Consider the following 20,444-nt stretch of genomic DNA (forward strand, 5'->3'; position numbering starts at 1 on the left):
TTGCATTTTTTCTAGCTAGCACTGGTAATAAAATTAGATTGATTATTTGTAGAAAGGAGATGTTGAAGAATGAAATGCGCTATATATCATTTTATTTCTGGGTCATATGCATTAGTTTCCTTATAAATGGTCAAGAGTTTTGCTTTGCTCAGGATGACACAATAGGAACCACAAGTTTTTTCCAGAAGCCCACTTAAATGATACAGTGAACTTACCCACAATCAATTCTTCTGAAGAGGCTGTGGCTCAATGAAGATTTACACATCAAAGAAAAATCAGTACGTACAGCTCCACAAATCAATGTTGGGGTTTTTACCCCCACGTCACAAGAAATACCACAAATTGCAATTTGTGTCTCAGTAGCTCCTCATTAAAGTTCCTGAGCAGCTAAAAAAACCACCTTGAGGATTGCAAGGTCTCTGTAGAAGTGTAGCAATGTCCCCAGATATGCCTGAAGCCTGCTTTTAACTGTAGCCTGCTACTACCAAATCAGTCAACCCTGGAATTAGCTGCAAGCTCCAAGGCTGGGATGATGCCAGGTCTGTCCCAAACCCAGTCCTTGGCCTGCACTGACCAGCATGGTAAGTGCCCCATTGGTGAACAGCCCAGGCTTGGCTGCAGCAGGACTATATGGACACCCTGTAAAACCACCTCATGTCCTATTCAACAACTGGAATGGCATGAATCCTTGTGCTACAGTCCAAGGCACTATACATTAAAAAGGATGAAAAGTTGTTTAGGCTTGTCAGAGGTGGCATAAGGCAGCCTACACTGCACTTATTTCATACACCTACAGTATTTAAAAAGCATCTTTTAAAGATGGTGAAAGTTAACCAATTTTAGCACAAAGTAGTCATTTTGTGCTCTTGATTCTACAGTTCTCATAAGAATCTACAGACAAGTGGGAAGGGAAGCAAGGTGACCATAAAGTAGGATCATTTTATACTTCTAGAGTCTGAGAAGAAAACACTGTGTAAAAGAAACCATAAGAAACACTATTTCCTAATCCTGTATGTTTAAAGATGTTTTGCCTACTTAGCAGGTGTCAGAAGACAAAATTTTCATATAGAAGCAATATCAAATAAAGAAAATTGGTGGAGAGATCATATCTGTCCATGACAAATTAGTCTTAGACTTTCAATGACTTGGCACTCTATCCAAACTCGCAAGCAAAATCCATCACACAGTCAAGATGACCTGACGTAAGTTAAAAAGTCAACATTTTCTCACTCCCATCTACTGCTCTTAAAGTGGTTTTCTAGTGTTTTTGGACTCCGTAAGTTCTTGCTTTGAGACGGCAGCCTGACCATACAATTACTGTCAATAGCAATGTATGAAGTTTATGAAACATTTTTCTACAAAGTTAAGATTCTCAAAATACACACAAGAATGACTGTTGAGCATTTCTATTCTGGAAAACCATCTCTCAACAGAGGAAGAAAAATGCGGAGGTCAATATATTATTATGTACTTGTAACCAAGTGTTGTGGTTTAAGCCTGTAAAACTCAGAACCATGCAGCCGCTCGCTCACTCCCCCACCTACTTCCTCGCCCCCGCTCCTGGAAGGATGGGGAGGAGAATCGAAAGAATGTACCTCCCACGGGTTGAGATAAGAACAGCCCAGTAACTAAGGTTTAACACAAACCACTGCTGCTACCACCAGTAATAATAATGATAAGGGAAATAACAAGGGAGGAGAATACAACCGCTCACCACCCACTGACCAATACCCAGCCTGACCTGAGCACCAATCTAGCCCTTCCAGGTAGCTGCCCCCAGTTTATATACTGGGCATGACATGCTGTTGTATGGAATACCTCTTTGGCTAGTTTGGGTCAGGTGTCCTGTCTCTGTTTCCTCCCGGCTTCCCCTCCTCCCTGGCAGAGCATGAGACTCAGAAAGTCCTTTGTCAGAATAAACATTACTGAGCAGCAACTAAAAACATCGGTGTTATCAGTGTTGTTCCCAGGGTGAAAGTCAAAAACACAGCACTGCACCAGCTACTAAGAAATGACCACTACTGCTGAAGCCAGGACATCAAGTACATAGCACTGACTTTCAGAATGTCTAACTCTCAGATTTTCTTTTTAAAATACTCCATCATATGACAACAAATTTTATGCAGCTGAACAAAGTCAGCAGAGCAGAAAGTTCTTTTAGCAGGCAACTGCATTAATTTAGCAAGCAATTATGCCTGCTCAACAAAAGCATAAAGGAAGAAAACCTGGACATAGCCAGAGTTCAGATCCAAGAGGACCAAGACCTACTTGAAGCTTATTTGATCTTACTATTTTGCTGTTTGCATTTTAGCCAATATATCTAGAGAAGTTACAGATGAAGTATGAAGGTAAAATGTTAATCAGAACAGAATAACTTCCAGAACTCTTTCCATACATAAGCTAATGCTGAAGGAAGATGCATAAATGTATGGCCATGTTTAGACACTTATCCTACCACTGATCACTGAAGTAAATCTCCTAAATATGTGACTGAAAAGTCAGGTGGCAACCTCCCAACACACTGGAAACACTTCTCTATCCTAGCGTCATGACAAGGAGAGAAACAGCTGGCTTTAATCTCATCACTATGATGTCAAACAAGATAAAACCATTACTGCAACATACAGACCCTGAAGACCAGGTACCTCATTTTCAGCCACACCACCCATACCCATGATCAGAGTCTTAACCAGAGACTTAACCACATTCCATTACTCTCAATAATTACAACCAAATAATATGGGTCATGTCTGTTCTCTATAACCACAAGAAAAGGCCTCTGACTTCTCTGCAATATATGCACCCCTGTAGAAGACTTGCAGAAGGTGAATGAAAGTCAGAATAAGGGCTCACACCTACTTCCCAGTCTTCTATTCCTAAATTTCAACTTGGAATTTACATCATATGCAAATCGTATTTTGCAATATTGAATGTCTGTATATTTTAGCCTTAAAATTTGCATTATATATTCATGACACTTTGGCTGACCTCTTAGAATGGGCTCATTTCCACCCACCAGAGGAGACCAAGCTTTTATTTCCCTACAGTTACCATTCAGACACATCCAATATGTTTCTGCATTTATCACGAGGTTTTTTTCATTTTTTGCATTGTGCGGAGAGAAATGAAGAGTTTCAGATATCAAAAGTAACACTATATGACTCAAACATATTTGACACTTAGAGGCCTTCACAAAGCAATCTGGACTTTGTAAGAGACAGATTTCCTTGAAAACAGACTACTTTACAATGCAGTAATAAAGGCTACTGCTAACAATTAGAGGAAAATGTTCCAAAACGCATATACCAGGATCTCAATAGATGAAACAGAAAGAGTAGCTCATCTTGACTTCTCTTTAAAATAAGGATGAACTAATAAAAACTCATTTGGGGGGAGTGGCGGTGTGATGTTTGTTTCATTTGCTTTAATCAACACAGACCTTCAGAGGAGACAGACAGCTGGCACCATCTATTCCAGGACAGAATGAAAACTAAAACTTCTTCATTGTACTTACATGTGAGGACTGAGTTCATAAAAGTTTCGGTTTCTGTATTCTTCCACTTTCTCAGGAGTATAAATGGGTAGAGATCTGTAGGGGTTTATTGATATCACCACGCTACCAATGTATGTCTGTTGAAGGAAAACAGAAAAGTTATCATGGATTTTACTTTTAACATGCTTTTGCTGCTTATATAGTATTGTCTCATTTAATATTCATGCAAAACCAAACAGCTTAATTCTAGCAATGAATAAAATAGGTACATACACTCAGAAACACCTTTTAGATCACTCTCAACAATCACCAAGCAGCTGTTTTACATAACAGAAAGCTCGTGAACATATTTTAAAAGAAAGCCCGATCTTACACATTTCTGTGACAAATTCAGCTGGGAGAGGGAAAGGAAAAAGGACACAGATGTCCCTGAAGAACCGCTCCATCTGCATGGCAAATGTCACATGGCAAATTGCTGCAGCCCTCAGGCACTCATACAAAACCATGTAAAGCAAGGCCAGGGTTGGACTGCACTCCCTCACCCAAGGAGGAGCTTCACTCTATCTCCCAAAGCCTCAGGCACAGAAGAGCTTCACAGAGAGGAAACCTGAAGGCTAATAGCCTCTGACAGGTTTCTGTCAAAGACATTTACTGTTAGGATTCAAGTCAGTCAAAGTCCTGCTGTAGTTCCTTAGCAGACACGAAGCATGATTTTTATTTCTAGACTCTACACACACTTGGAAAGCAGATGGAGTAACGCATTGTTTTACTCTGTAAGGTCCCACGCACTGCTGAGCCGAATGAAGACGGATACCGTACACCATGATTACCATCTCAGCACATGACAACTAACCTGCCCTCGTCAAGCCTACTGGGAGGTGCCCTGCAGCTTTCTACACCTCCCCTCAGCTGTAAAGGCTGTATTCGAATATACCAGAGTGGAAAAAATGCCAAACCCCCATTCCACCCTGCCTGCAGGTACAGATCAAAGATTAATTAAACCCCAAGTGTTCGGTATCTCTTTCCACAACCACGAAAGAAACAAATAACAGGTGGTGAAACAAAATTTTCCAGTAACCAGGGGCATCTCAGGAGGTGTGAGGGCTGCACACAAAAGCCAGAGGTTCCCATTATTCGGATTCCATTTGCTAGTAGCTACAGAAGTAAAGCAGTGTTTTTTACAGAGATACATGATTTTTTTGCGGTGACACCTTGCAATCACTATTTGGATTTCTCCCCATAACTTTTGTGACAGGAAAAGTAATATGTGCTGTAATATGCATTTTGAAAGGGGAATAGAGGCATGAGGAGTCCAAATTACTCACCAACAGGTTCAGCAGAGCACTGAATTACCTCCACAGCTGCAGTCACAAATTAATAATATTAATTGCTGCAATGCTTCCCTGTCTAGCTTTCCTGTCTAAAGCAATTCTCTGCTAAATGTTAACTAAATCTGGTCCTAAGCAGGAAGCTAGGAGGGCAAGATTTCCCATTTTCTATAGCATGTATATGCACAGGCAAGCTGTGAACCCCCATGGCATTTTCTGTCCTGTTTAAAACAGAGTTGAGCAAACTAGACTGCAGTGATAAAACATGTAGCATGAGGCTTCCAGAGACTCTTGTAGTTAACCCTTGTAGTGTTTACTACCCACTGGATGAAACAGAAGCAGCTTCTGCTGACAATTCACTGTACAACTGCTGCTATGATGAAACACAATACTTCACTAATTGGGCTCAAAACTCACCATTCCTAAACATATACTTTCCCCACCCCCTCCTCCAGAACTGGCCAGAAAACTTCTGCAGAACATTTCACCCCATGCATCCAAGCCCAGAACAGAACAAATACCCTAGAAACAGGTTGGTTTCACCTCAAGAGCCCATGCGGAGCTCAGCTACGGGGAGCAAGCCTGAAGTTGTCTCCCATCTTGGCAGCCAGGCTACAACTCAAAACAGGACAACTCCAATCTGCCTTGCACTGCAACCCAGGATAAAAATGCCCCTAAAGGCATTCAGATACTGACTGTTGAGAACCATCCCTAAATAATTCAGATTTCTGCTAATTTCAAACACATGCCACAGTGTATGATTATGTATATATATTTCCTTTAACTATTGATAAAAAAAATTGTCCTAGTTTTGTGGTCATCCTCCCCCAAGGAGGAAGATGTTTTCCATCTATGTCTAATGTCTTTGGCTGAGCAAGACGCAAATGCAAAAACTGCCTTTCTACAGAATCTACTTTGCCTTCTTTAACACGTGCAGCTTTGGCCATTTGCAAGTCATAGAATCATAGAATCATAGAATAGTTAGGGTTGGAAAGGACCTTAAAGATCATCTAGTTCCAACCCCCCTGCAACGGGCAGGGACACCTCACACTAAACCATCTCACCCAAGTCTACAGATTCTCGTTAAGAGTAACAGATTGATAGCCAAGGGTAATAGTCAAGAGTAAGAAGCTTTCTAGCCTTCACAAGTGCATGGATACCCCGCTTAGGACTCTTTCTTGATAAAACATTAATATGTTGATTTGTTTCCTCCTAAATCCTTACAATTTGTGAATTCAGCCTGTCGTGAAATCCACGCTGGAAAGAATCAGCAGAAGAGAGACAAAGACTAGATCTTTAAGATTGTATTTTGAAACAGAAATTCTTTGAAACTTGAAGACTTGCCCTTTTCAGCTTGTCTGCCACCGTAACAGCATACAATGTAATTGCTAAGTCCCCTGAAGTACCCCAAGATGCCAAAGTAGAGAAAGATGAGTGAAAGCAAAACCTTTGATTTTAATTTTGAATACAGGCTTTCAAATGAGATTTATTTAGAACCATCTTTTCATGGCTAAGTATTGCTTAGACAATATATTTTGGGAATTCAAGTTAGCTGTTTATTGTCAGACATGAACAAATACAGACCATTTCCTAAAATACCAATACTTCAAAAGGTCAGATGGCTATATAGAAACAAAGACATACTCATGTCCATTTTAAATACTAAGGCAAACCATGCCAAGCAATCATTGTTTTTTTGCTGCAAAGCTGCTTACAAGAACTAATGCATTTCCTCTTCTAAAAATGCCAGTATTTCAAAGCTGATGCTTAATAGCTACTTGCTACTGGTGGTCTGTGAGATTCCACATAACAGGGATAAACAGATCCGGAAAATAGCTTTCCCACATAACATCTGCCTTCCCACCAGAACTCTATTATAAACAAACAACATAAATGGCTTAAATCCTTGAGCAAGGGACAAGCATAGAAACATTCCAGTGATGAAAGAAAAATGCCAAGAGTAGTGGGAGACCATACTGTGGCACTCCAGAGACTAAAGAGATCCTTCATTTTCCCTGTTTAAGGAAAAAAATTAAACCCCAGAGGAATGGTCTCACGATGATGAACGCACAGAATGCAGGCAGGAGATTTGTTTCTTTCTTGGCTTTGACATGGTCTCGTTATGCAAGTTTGGACAAGATCTGCTGTCTCCTCAAGTTTTGCTAACTAGAGATTCTTGATAATATTCTTTCCTCCAAATTTCTACTTTAATGCAATAACTCACAAGGAAAATTCTGCCTCCTTGGCATGTTTGTCCAGAATCCAAACCAAGAGTACTCTCACTTGCTGTTTATCAGTCCATCTGTCACATAGTATGGCAACACTGTAATGGGCTAACATTTCATCTGAGCAAAAGAGCATTGAAATGTCTATCAGGTCAAATGTCAGCACATTCTGCATTCTCCACCAAAACAACACATACAACTCATTCCTGTTCAGCAAAGGGTTTAACACCCCAAGCAGGAAGAAAATTCCAAATCACAATTCAACTGGAAAAGATGATAATATCTGTTACACATCACTTCTAAGTACTGTTCAAGATGCAATGATCAGGACACTTTGATGCCTGATTTTCTCCCCAGAGGACTGAAAGCTAACATAACCTCTTGGGGCAAGATACTGCTGCTACTTCAAGCTTGTATGCGCCTTGCAAAGCCGCCTGTGCCTTTCTAACCCAAGCAGCTTTAGGACTGGCATAAGAGGAAGCCTGAAATAGCAAGACAATAGGAGGCACTCACTGCTTAGGAGAAACCTACAGGCAGCAAGCAGCCTGTTCCCAGACAAGCATTGGGGAAAGCTATTGCTAGAAACTGGCAAACTGCCTAAAACCCCTGTGGGCGTTTTTAGCTGAGAGGTTGCAAGACCCTTACAGAGAGAGCAGGGAAAGTTCCAAACACCTCTGCAGCCAGGACACACAAGCACCATGGTAAAATCTGATACACAAGGAAAATGCAATACAGGCCAACTCAAGAAGGGGAGCTTTTAGAACACCACTAAGTAGAGCTTATGGGAGAATATTTCACACCCTGGGATACAGCATATTAATAAAGCTATTTCTCCTCCTGGTAAAGTTAGTCTTTTAATACCCCAAGGACCCAGAAGTGAGAAGATTGCAGCTGCGGAAGCCAGGGAACATTACTCAGAGCAGCTGAAGCTGCAGCATAGGAGTTATCCTACAGCCTGCTCCATATCTTTAAAAGCTCCTCTGCTTTGTAGCAAAAGCAACCTTCTGCAGAGTTTAAATTCATTAAGCATCTACACAGATTTGCTGCAAACCTGTAAGTGCACACTACATCACTTTCGTCAGCTCTGTTTAAAAGAAACTCACTGCTTCTTATCCATGGTAGCTAGTAACAGGTCAGACAAATTGCTACTGCACACAAATCACTCCAGCCTTAAAATGCCCAACTGCTAATGTACCCTGCAAGTGTGCTCAATTCCCAAAGGCCAAAAAGGTTGCCCTATTTTATTTTTTTAAACCTACTACTTTTTAAACCTATTATTTGGGGGTTTTGCCCTATTTTATTTTTTTCTGTGTTTCATTTTATTGGAACACAGAAATAGAAAACAAATAATTCTACTGAAATAAGATTGCTAGTGTGGATGCTGATTCTCCCATTCATGCAGAGTAGTTTTAATACTCCAGATATGTATAATGCACCTTTCCTTAGTATTGATTATGCTCAAATGTACAGGGTTCCTATGACTTTTAAGAGTTTTACATCATGCCACTAAAACAATTCACTGAAATGAGAGACATTAAAGTTAGATCAAAGAGAAGTGTGACTAGATTTTATTGGCACAAATCCAGAACCATGGCTAGGGCAGCACTGTTTTCTTTGCTGGGGGGAGCTGAGTTTTGGTTTTATGGGCTTTTCTAATGTGACATATGCAAAATTATATTTCTAATATAATACTCATTTTCATTTGTGTTTGCCTGAAGTACTGCGGTTCTGGGTCCTGCCAGCTCATAAGACCATGTGCTGTTGCATGCTCAGAATAGCCAAGGCCAAGGAGATGGCAGACACAGAGGAAGCCTGTACTTACATGTTCTCGATTTTCTGAACCATCCCAAACTCAAACAGAACTGGGCAAATTTAACACTGCAAAGTTACGTTGTAATGAAATCTCTCATTTTAATAAACAGTAGCAACTAAATCAGTACCTTAGTAAAATATCATCTATTATTTGAACAATCTTGCTCTGTGCTCAAATTTGGTTTTCACTGTGGTTGGCCACAATAAAATAGCTAAATGCACCCTGCTTCTGGTCCATTGTGTATTTTTCAGGTTGGCAACACTCATGAAGTTGCTAGATGCTATGTTTAAAAAGAATAAGGAAAAGCGGAACATCAAGACTAAAAGTAAAGCCACCTTAGACCATTACAATTTCTGAGGCTTTGATTTACTGCATTACTGTGGATAGCAATGTAGGTAGAGAGGGATGGGCTGGGTACTTGAAAAAAACAAACTAGGATGTCAAACTGGAGAGACATCAATCTGATGGATGGACCACTAGGTGGATAAAGAACTGGCTGGATGGCCACACACAAAGAGTTGTGGTCAATGGCTCAATGTCCAGCTGGTGACCAGTAACGAGTGGTGACCCTCAGGGATCGGTGTTGGGACCGGTGTTGTTCAACATCAACTGACATGGACAGTGAGATTGAGTGTGCCCTCAGCAAGTTTGCCGGCGACACCAAGCTGTGTGGATCGGTTGATATGCTGGAGGGAAGGAATGCCATCCAGAGGGACCTTGACATGCTTGTGAGGTTGGCTGATGCCAACCTCATGAAGTTTAACCATGACAAGTACAAGGTCCTACACCTGGGTCGGAGCGATCCCAGGCACAGCTACAGGCTGGGTAGAGAAGAGATTCAGAGCAGCCCTGAGGAGAAGGACTTGGGGGTGTTGGTTGATGAGAAAATGAACATGAGCCAGCTTCAGTGTGCCCTTGCAGCCCAGAAAGCCAACCGTATCCTGGGCTGCATCAAAAGAAGCGTGACCAGCAGGTCAAAGGAGGTGATCCTGCCCCTCTACTCTGATCTTGTGAGACCTCACCTGGAGTATTGTGTGCAGTTCTGGTGTCCTCAACATAAAAAGGACATGGAGCTGTTGGAACAAGTCCAGAGGAGGGCCACGAGGATGATCAGGGTACTGCAGCACCTCCTGTATGAAGATAGGCTGAGAAAGTTGGGGCTGTTCAGCCTGGAGAAGAGAAGGCTGCGTGGAGACCTCATAGCAGCCTTCCAGTATCTGAAGGGGGCCTATGCTGGGGAGGGACTCTTCATTAGGGACTGTAGTGACAGGACAAAGGGTAATGGGTTAAAACTTAAACAGGGGAAGTTTAGATTGGGTATAAGAAAGAAGTTCTTTACTGTGAAGATGGTGAGGCACTGGAATGGGTCGCCCAGGGAAGTTGTGAATGCTCCATCCCTGGCGGTGTTCAAGGCCAGGTTGGACGAGGCGCTGGGTGACATGGTTTAGTGTGAGGTGTCCCTGTCCATGGCAGGGGGGTTGGAACTCGATGATCTTAAGGTCCTTTCCAACCCTAACTATTCTATGATTCTATGATTTCACCCTGCCATACTCCAGGGGCATGACAGCACATACAAAATAGACTCTACCTGTGATCCAAGCTGTGCAGCTGCACTTTGCCTTGAGCCAATACTGGGCTAATGCTCCTTGTGCTTCAGTGAGCTGGAAGCACAAGTAGAGCTTCTGGGTACCATCTGCAAGCAACTATGCAGGCACAGCACAAGCCCAGGATCCCAAACAGCAATGATCAAGTGGAAACAACAGGAACTAAGTTTCCTCAAACAGGAGCCTCTGTGTGCATTTTCCCATATCCGGTAAAGGTTGGATTAACACAGCATCACAACACTAATCCTTAGCTAGCAAAAGAAACTTCCATGTTTTGTCTCCTCTCATTCATATTTTCCAGCAAATACAGCATCTCTGCAAAGTTCCTGATCAGCTCTAAAGAGGCCACAGTAATCAGCGAGTTGTACAGACAAGAAAGCCTGTTTCCAACCCCCTCACTGTGAGGCCAATGTTATTTTTCCAAAAGCTAGTCTGCAGTAAACTGAAAATACAAACCAGACCCTCATAAGCAGTCTTTCTCTCTCCATATATATATACATATATATATGGAGCAACCTCTCCTTCTCCTTGATACTATTTTTCACTCTAGTTTGGATGGAGTCCTTTCTAATCATGCGAAGAAATATAATACTTAATGTCTGAACAAACACAGCCTGTTCCCCATGATGACTAAAACTCTCTGGCTCAAGACCACCCTTCCGGACGTTGCATTTAAGCCCCAGAAATAAAGTGGGCAAAGTCTGTATGTTGCAATAAAAATAACCCAAATCCTGGTAGCTATTGTATGCACTTAATGCACTTATTAATCATGATAGACAGCCTTGTAAAACCTGCACAAGACAGTAAAGACTGTAAAGAACACTACATAGACGAGCATTGGATGAGTTCCTGAAACTCAGAAGGGAAGAACAGATCTAGGAAAAAGAAAGAAAAATAAAGAAATCAAGGAAAAGAAGAAACTGAGGCAACAGTATCCACAGTTCAAGCAAAACCATCTTCCTGCTAGAGGGGACAAAATTCAACATTAGTGTATCTCAGTCCTCTACTAAATGCGTTGATGGCTGATATAATGACATAAGAAATAAAGCTCAAACAGGTAACACAAAGGCAGAAGCATGTATCTATATCCCAGAGCAAACAATCATGACACGGACAATATACTTTCTGCTAAATTATTATTCAACATGGGCTTGATCCTGCAAGTCCCTGTGCAAACAGCAGCAGTCTGAACAAGCTACAGGTAACTCAGCCAGCCACGATCAAGCCCTTCATCACGCTGTAACCTGCTTTAGATCCAAGCCCTGAAGTAAGGGCAGGTCATTTCCCATAGAGAGACACCCACGCGGCAAGTTGAAATGAGTACTTAAAGGGGATGCATGTGCACAGGTTATGAGGTTTCTCTTCCGAGGTTCTTGAGGGCACAGAAATCTCCACAGCTCAGTGAATATTGCTGCTAACCTCAAGATCATTGTGTCAGACTCTAATGTTGTTATTAAAGAAACAGATTAATCATCTCAGCCATCCGCCCCTCTGACTACATTGGGATGTTTTTATACAAACAAATAAAATTCCTACACAGGATGAAATTACATAGAAAACCTATAAAGTAAGTGATAACGAAGTCAACCCAAAGCAGACACTGACTAAGACGGCATTTGAATACTCCAGAATGTCAGTACTTGCTCTTTTCTCAAAAGATAAAACCTTGTTATTATAAGCAAACAGTAGTTGGAGACTGGATAGCATCTATGCCAAGAACCCATGGGTGAAAACATTAGCAAGAGCACTCATTCAGAAATGTTTCGCTATTCTGCATGAATAAAATGGGGAGGAAGGCAGGGAAAAGAGGCTCCTGCCATCCTGCAGCCAAGACTTGCTCTTCAGGGTGAAAACCATGTTTTTACAGCACTTGGACACTCTTGTTTCTGTTGTTTTCTAATCTTTCATTAATCTTCCTTTTCTATTTTTATTTCACGTAACATACACTGAAACCACCAGTGAATGCCCAAAATGTCATCATCACCTTGGCGAAGATTTCTTCACAGCATTCTGCAGCAGAGCCAACACCGTAACAGTCCCTGGGGCCCTACAGGAGGCATTTCCTGTATCACCTCCTCTCTTCTTTCAAAGTGTCACGTCACAGGCAAAAAAAGAAAGTGTGTAGGAATGAGAAGATCCCAACAGACAGCCCACAACATGCATACAACTTTCCACGATCCCTAATGTTTTCTTACTCCCTTATACAGATACTGCATACAGCCTACAAACAAGTGTCTGAAACACTATGCTCAGAATTGTGGGAGCTGTACAAAAACAATGTGAAACAAAGCCCTGCCTTGAGAAAAGTAACTCTCCTCCCACGAGGCACTTCAAGGTGCACAGCAGCCAACCTGCTGGCTATGAAAATCTTTACTCCTAACTCCGAGCAAGTCAAGAAGTTTGCTCAACCAGAGCTGGCTGATGCGAATGGCCAGAGGAGCAACAAGATATCTACCTAGATAACAAGCAAAGCAAGATTTACAGGGAGGCAGAATACCACTTCTCAGATCACGAGCTATCCCGGAAAAAGATGTGCCTTGGGCACACAAGCCCTTCTTCACATCTGAAGGAGAAGCAGCAGGCTTCAAGGTCCTAGCCTGTGGCAGCTGCAACAATATTATTACTACAACTCAGTAGCTTCCCTCAAAGAGGGAAAATGTTGAGGCACTGATGGGAAAATAGCTCAGAACAACACAGGCAATCCCCGAGGGAGGATGAGAAGGAGATCGGAGGAAGCACTGGTCCCCTGGGCTCCCATCACAGGCGGACAGATGGCTGCTTTTAAACCATCCTGCCTCTAAGAAATGACTCAGACACCTGCAGCTCATGTCAAGCTCCCAAAGGAAGACCAGCAGTCCAGGCTGGACTCACTGAACAAACACAAGTGAATACACTGAAGCACAAGGGAGCAGGACTGGGTCTGGCAGGGGGATAGACTCTTCTGCAAAGGCACAGACCTGATACCAACAGGCACGCATGCAGCTAGGGTATACCCAAAACTACAGGGAACAACAGCCCTCTTCAAAACCCAGCAAAGGACTCCAACTGTTTTCAGAAGCAACATGCTACAGACCAACATGATCATGCTGACATGAGAAGGTAATAAAGTTGAGAATAAAACTGAACATCAACAATCATTTAATCATATTACAACAAATGATTTTCCCAGCATGCTCCATTTACATCCTCCCAATATCACAAAACTCAGTTCTTCACAACAGCAATGAAGCTATACGGACTGATAGACAAACAAGGCTGATGCAAACCAAAGCAATTGGTCTCATTCACCACAATTTTTTTGCCACCCTCTTCCTCCAAATGCAGCATCTGCAATGCCAGGTGTGAGCGCAGTAGGAACAAAGCCACTACACTTGACAGCAGTTCAGTGAACTCACAAATACTATAAAGGTAGCTGAAAAAGGGACGAATCAATAATACAGACAGAAATAGTGGAATAAGGTCAAGTCAGAAACAAAAAGGCTACTCCTAAAATATTAATGCACCAGATATCAACAGGAAGCAGCTCAGTCTGTAAAACAAGCACATCACAACAAACAGCCACACCACCAGAAGGCAGCCACAAGGATGCTACCTCAAACAGGTAACACTGAGTTATCACACTGGAACGCCAACTATTTAATGTCTCGGTGATAAAACAACATGTGTTCAATACCATAAGACTGTTCCTGCCCAAAGCAGCCCACAAACTCCACACACAAATTAAACGCTGACATCAGACAGATTCTGTTTTGTTGTAAGAACAAGAAAAGCAAACAAACATTTTGTTGTAAGGAACAAAATGTTGACCTCTGCAAATTTGGGAAGACTTCAAGAAACAACATAACTGCAGGGAAAAAATGTGCAGGGCAGCAGAATAAAGCTGTGTCTGGCCTTTAAAAGCTGACTCCCGTAAGCCTACGCAGCTCCGCTTCCCTCCAGACTCCTCAATGCCTCCCTTGCTGCTTCTACAAGCCTCACAAAGCAACAAACCCAACACCAAAATGAGTTTCAGACTGGTACATGCACTACAATTTATCCCAAAACTCTACCATTCATGAGTCACTGTAAATACACATGTAGACACAGATGCCCCCCCTCCCATTTGTCAGCATCCCAAAATACAAATGAGAAATAGCTGCTGAGCTGGATTGGCTCACCATATTTCTGCCAACTTAAAAAAAAAAATAATTAAAAAATAAAAAGTTCAGGGAGGGAGTTCAACAGAACGAGTCAAAATTCATCAGTCACACACAAACTGCATGTTATGAATGTATTTGAAGTTTTCCATGCAGTCTCTGGGTCACGCATTTTAACCGCACAAACTGCTCCCTGGAACCTTCAAATAATCAGCATTGTGGGTGTTTTCTGCTTGCTAACTGCACTGCCCACGAGCCACGTTTTGCTTTGTAAAGTTACAGAAGAGCCCTCACGCTTTTGTAAGTGATATTTAGAGAACTTCTGTGAAAAAGTGATGCAGATTTCATCAATGAAAAGTTTAAGAGTTGCAAAAAGAATATAATAAACAATCACAGCCTTCTAATGAGATTTTTCTTGGTCAGACATACCCCACACATTTCCAGACATGACTAAACTCCAAGATTCCCATTTCCAATTAACACATGCGTGTTACTCAGTGAGCCCTCCCCCCCAAAGCCACTCAGCATGAGATTACTGCAGAATCTGATGGCCTTTAGTAGAATATCTGGCCTAGCTCCAGCTCCACCAGCCTCCATGCTTATTTTTATAGGCACAGCTTTGCGCTCTGGTATGCAACCCAACACCCAAGTCCATTAAACTTTCCATCAAATACACATGGAATTGAACAACAGGTAACCAAGCTGTAGTCTGTCCTCTAACTGTCTGGAGTACACTTATTGCTCTGTTTGCACCATGGCATGAAACTTTGCTATTTTTCTTGAAGGGTTTACAGTGACTATACCCAGGATGGTACAAGAGGGCTGTCAGGAGATCCAGCTCTCAATGCTCTCACAAAAAGGAGCTCCTACAGAGAAGATCTGGAATTTCAAAGGGGTAAATGGACCTGGCATTAGGATCTCCAACATCAAACATCCAGCATCAAACATTACTACTGTGAAAGAGACTGGAAAAGACAAAAATTGTATTTTCTTCCATTGGAACAAGCCTTGTCATCTTTGACTACAGGGAGAGACTTGGCACTGTTCACTGATGGCTCGATCTGACTCTCACATCTCATTGAATGGCTTGGGTTGGAACGGACCTTCAAAGGTCACCTAGTACAACCCCTTGCAATGAGCAGGGCCATCTTTAACAGAGCCCTGTCCAACCTGACATTGAATGTTTCCAGGGATGGGGCATCTAGCATCTCTCTGGGTAACCTGTTCCAGTGTTTTGCCAGCCTGATTGTAAAAGTTTCTTCCTTGTATCTAGTCTAAATCCACCTCCTTTTAGTTTAAAACTATTACCTATCATACTATTACCTATTACTGAAAAGTTTGTCCCCATCTTTCTTATAAGCCCCCTTTGTTGGTTTACCTATAAAGACAGGCTACACATATATGCAATGTCTGGCCAACGTTACAGCATTTTCAAAGCTAACAGAACTCATTCCTCACATCAAACCCTTTTGAAGGTTATAACTGCAACTCCATTTTAAAACTAACATATGTAGCACAGATATGGCTAGCAGTCTACAGGAAACTGCTTAGAATTTGATGTTGAGTAAGCCCTGGTTTACTGCTGTAGAAACATTTCAATTCATTCATATGGCTTCAGTTTGATGCAGTTTTTTTAAACTTTGACACAACTTCTGGCAATGCCTACCATGGAGCATCGACATAAGAACTGAACTTAACCCAACAACTGAGCCGTAAAAAGACAAACCCATTCCTACTGCTCTTGGAAAGCATCCTGAGAGGTCAGCTTGTGTGTGTAGCTTGTTAGAGCTGAAGAAATCTGCAGTCTTTGTTACACACCAACAGTAGCACTTTAACAGTCCAATCTGGTTGCCCCAAGATAGCATTGAAACTATGAATTTTACACAGTAAAACAAACGTTACTTCCAAATGGAACAAAGGCTTTATTGTGCCCATCTGAGTCTAGAAACAGAAAGTGTAGTTTTCATGAGTAAAGTCTGGGGAGAAAGAGGGGGTTGCAATAAGGAGAAGAGTTTGCAGTTGAAAATTAACGTGGTTGTTACTGTGAGCACCATTCCAACTTTAAAAAAGTCTTCTAAAATACACAACAGTGGCGTGAAATTTGCAGGGCAGCAGAACTCAGCTAGTAGGAAAAGGAGATAATGTTCCTCAAGTGATTTAGTAAATAACACCACGCAGGATCACAAACTAGCATCATGTGGCACAGACATAAACATTTCTTTCCACCATTGATGTAGTGAATGCTTTCATACTTGGAAAGATTGACAATATTTTGCCTTCATAGTGTGGATTCACAACCAGTACTTGAAAGACCTTAAAAAAAAACCCAAATGAACAACTCCTGATCAAAAAACCTTGGAGATAAAAAGGGTAAATGATGATGCAACAAACTACACCAGAATGATTTAGGAAAAAAAGAAAAGAAAAAGAAACTAACCAAAAACTATACCACAAAAAAAACCTCCTTTGGTTCTGGCAACAGTTCACACCTCTCAAAAGAGCACATTTAAGTACTAGGCTTTCCCACCTGCAAGGCAGAGGATCTTACACTGCAAAAGAAGTGTGACACCTGGTATCACCTGCCAAAGCACATAATGCAGCTAATTACACTGCATGTCAGTGCCAGGCCCAGCTGAATCAGAACCAGGGGGGAATAACATGCTTCACTGTCACTGTCTCAAACAACTGTGTGTTTCAACATGGCTGTCAGCCTAGCGCTTAATAACAGATAAAAATAAACCAGATTAGCCATTTGTCATTCAAACTGATTTATTTCAAGAAAAAGCTATCCAGCCTAAATTAAATAGAAACATGTAACTAAATACTTTGCAATCCATAGTAATTTACAATGGGAAAAAAACAAAACAAAACACCATAAGAAATCTACTCCCGCATGACTTACACCAATATTTCTAAGAGACTGTGTAGTCTAGTGTAACCTCACAAAATAGGTTTGTATCCTTAATGATTTAAACAGAACTTTCAAATATGACCCAAAGAGTGGGCAAGGTAGAGATTGTCTTCTTCAATCTCTGGGCAAATACTTCCCTTTCCTTTTCTTCTCCTTCATATTTTCTTGAAGTGAAGTGGAATGAGATGATTCAGTAACACTCACTTTTACTGTAGGTATCAGGAATATAGTTAACCCTAAAACTGGGGTTAATCATACAAGCCACTGACTAAAGAAACCCTCTGAATCGAAGAACAGGCAGCCACTGCAGCTGTTGACAATGGAAAATTTGCCAAAAGCAAGACAAAAGAGCAGCAGGGGACCCTCGTATCTACCTGCCTGTATGAACATCCAGGGGCTATCAAGAGGGACCAGACCACATCTTCAAGCCACAAGGAAAATCGAAGCCACAAATGTTTGGAAATGTAACTCTCACAGGTACCAATATGTTGGGGTTTTAACCGCTATGGAAGCGAACTTTACAAATACAGATCATTTTGGTTTCTTCTCCAACAAGGTTTTAAGGGATACTGAGAGTCTTTGTCTTATTTTAAATTGGCAGCCCAAACTTAAGGAGGTGGAGGTTATACAATAGCTGATAGACGTAACTCCACATTTCCAAGCTAATGCCTACAGAAAAGAGAACATTACTCTAGCAGAAAGACACAGCAAACCATGAATAGCAGAAGTACAAAAGCACAGACTATAACTAAGGGACAGAAGTAGTAAACAAAAATGACACAGTCCTCCCATACTGGAAGATGGAAAAGTAGAATGAAGCCACGAAGGTTCAAATGCTTAGCATGAAGGAAAAATACAGACACAATGAAAATTAAAAGGGGGGGGGGGAGGGCTAAGTTATAATTAAGTACAGAACACATGTATTTGATTGTACTAAGCTGCAGACAATCATTTGCAGATCGTAGCTATGGTTTGGCTTAACTATTTCAACTTTACTCTTAAAAGACTTATCTTTCACCAGCAGTCTTGGAAGTCTACAAATCATCAAGTTCTCACAGCCTCAGCAGTACAACAGATGCAATACTGAGGACATTTTAACAAAAATGGAACAAAGAGGAAGCAGGAAATGAAAGGCTTCACTGGAATTAGTTTGTCTCTTCATCCCCTGCGTGTTTCAACTGTCAGTTCACAACATCTCTCCTACTTATCATCACTCCTAGATTAATATGCCTGAAGATTTTGATTACTTCCACATATAGCCAAAATCACTGTTTCTACTTTAAAGTCCAACCATTCTAATAAACACTTTTTTTTTCTGCAAGTCCAAGATAGCAGGCAATTTATAAGCTAGCCTAAGCATATTCCAAGCATGTATTGTTTCATCATCAACCTGCTCTAACATCCTGGCAGTGCCTTCCCTGTAAAGTGAATTATTTGTAACTGTGATGTCCCCTGACAATAGGACTATCAAAGTTACTGTCATCATCAGCTCTGGAACTGTTTTTTTATGAAAATCAGAGGTGCACCACATTGTGCAAGGGGAAAAAGAAAAAATATCCCAGATAGAAAAGATCAAATGCAAACAATACAGTACAGGAAAGACTGCAGCAAAAGAAAGGTTAAAAATGTCCCTAATATAATAGATTATGTTCAGACATTCAGTCTATGTGTATCCTTATAAACAAACACATATTTTAATAATTACAACATAGCTGCTCACAGGATGCTATTTGTTAACATATACTTACATATACTTCATTGTGGTCAAAGCGCTTTTTCAGATTATTGATGAACGAATCTTCATTAAGCGGCTCTAAAAGAACCATATCTCCCACCCCTATCATGTCATCTAAAAGTGACATTTTGACCTCCATTTTGGCCATTTTCTCCTGCAAAGAAAGAAACAAGAAAAAGACAAAGAGTGAAGTTAGCTCAAAATTATTCTAATTATTCACAGGCATTATCCAGTAACACTATTTGAAGAATACAAGTGAAAAACCCATTGAATGACACTACTTTGAAACCATTTTTCCAAGGAACATTCTCAAAGTCATTCAGTCTACCCAGATAGTACACAAAATTCCAAAACTTTAACTTCTAAGAGTCAACAATGCCTTCTAGTCCATTATACATTAAATATGAAACTGCAAGAAAAAGGAATGAAGATTCCAGTGGGCACCACATCCAGATTTTTTGGACTACATCATTACAGTGTTCAAGTGTACACAAACCCAAGTTTTATCAAGAGCTGCATCAACATCTCCAGTTTATCAAATTAGGGTTTAAATTTCTCAATGCCCTAATCTGAATTTCTTTCTCACCCTTACTTGCTTTTCTTCAACTCTATCAAGTTTTACACGGAAACCAAGTGAACCCACTCAGAGACAAAAACCACACTCTTTTATCGTAATTCATAAACCCTGTACACTAGGAGTGCCTATATTCCAGTACACTACTGCTCTTGGTTATGCAAGGCTATCAAATGACTTCATTTCCTAACCAGACACAATTAAGTTGTGGATTTATTTTTAATTTTATTGCTTAAGGGAGCATTTTTGTTGGGCAGCAACAATCCAGTGACAAGTGGAGACTCTGCATCACTATAACTGGAGTTGCAAAAAGGAAGCTGGGCTTAAACAGGGGACCAGGATCAAACAAAGGCACCAAGTAATTCAGACAAAGAAGTCAAGGTCAGGCCAAAACTTAACACCTATTTGATCCTCCCAGCCTTTTATCCTCCCAATACAAAGGCTAGGGACGATTAACAAAGCTCCTCAAGAACTCCAGGCACACAGTTACTGCTTTCAGCTTTCACGAGAAGACTGAAAAATGGCTGTACTAGCACTGCTGGCCTGCAAACGGGGAACCACAGATGAGAGAACAACTTTGCTGACAACAAAAACCAAGAACCAGCTACCGCACAGCTACACAGAA

The 20,444-nt window shown here is 41.2% G+C and overlaps 1 protein-coding gene across 3 annotated transcripts in view; it reads right to left on the reverse strand.

The window, feature by feature from the left end:
- MYO1B (myosin IB) overlaps positions 1-20,444 on the reverse strand; it is a 114,089-nt gene that overhangs the window by 78,321 nt on the left and 15,324 nt on the right. For all 3 annotated transcript variants that reach the window (XM_061457340.1, XM_061457332.1, XM_061457323.1), the window contains exons 2-3: positions 19,259-19,399; positions 3,515-3,630 (exon numbers count right to left, since the gene is read on the reverse strand). In XM_061457340.1, the coding sequence (XP_061313324.1) occupies positions 3,515-3,630; positions 19,259-19,393 (251 nt within the window). In that variant the 5' untranslated portion in view covers positions 19,394-19,399. The remainder of the gene's footprint in view (positions 1-3,514; positions 3,631-19,258; positions 19,400-20,444) is intronic.

The sequence above is a fragment of the Pezoporus flaviventris genome, unplaced genomic scaffold, assembly GCF_033815535.1.
Source record: "Pezoporus flaviventris isolate CSIRO_AGI_PZ_B2104156 unplaced genomic scaffold, CSIRO_AGI_Pfla_v1 ptg000001l, whole genome shotgun sequence".
In the NCBI taxonomy this organism is placed as follows: Eukaryota; Metazoa; Chordata; class Aves; order Psittaciformes; family Psittacidae; genus Pezoporus; species Pezoporus flaviventris.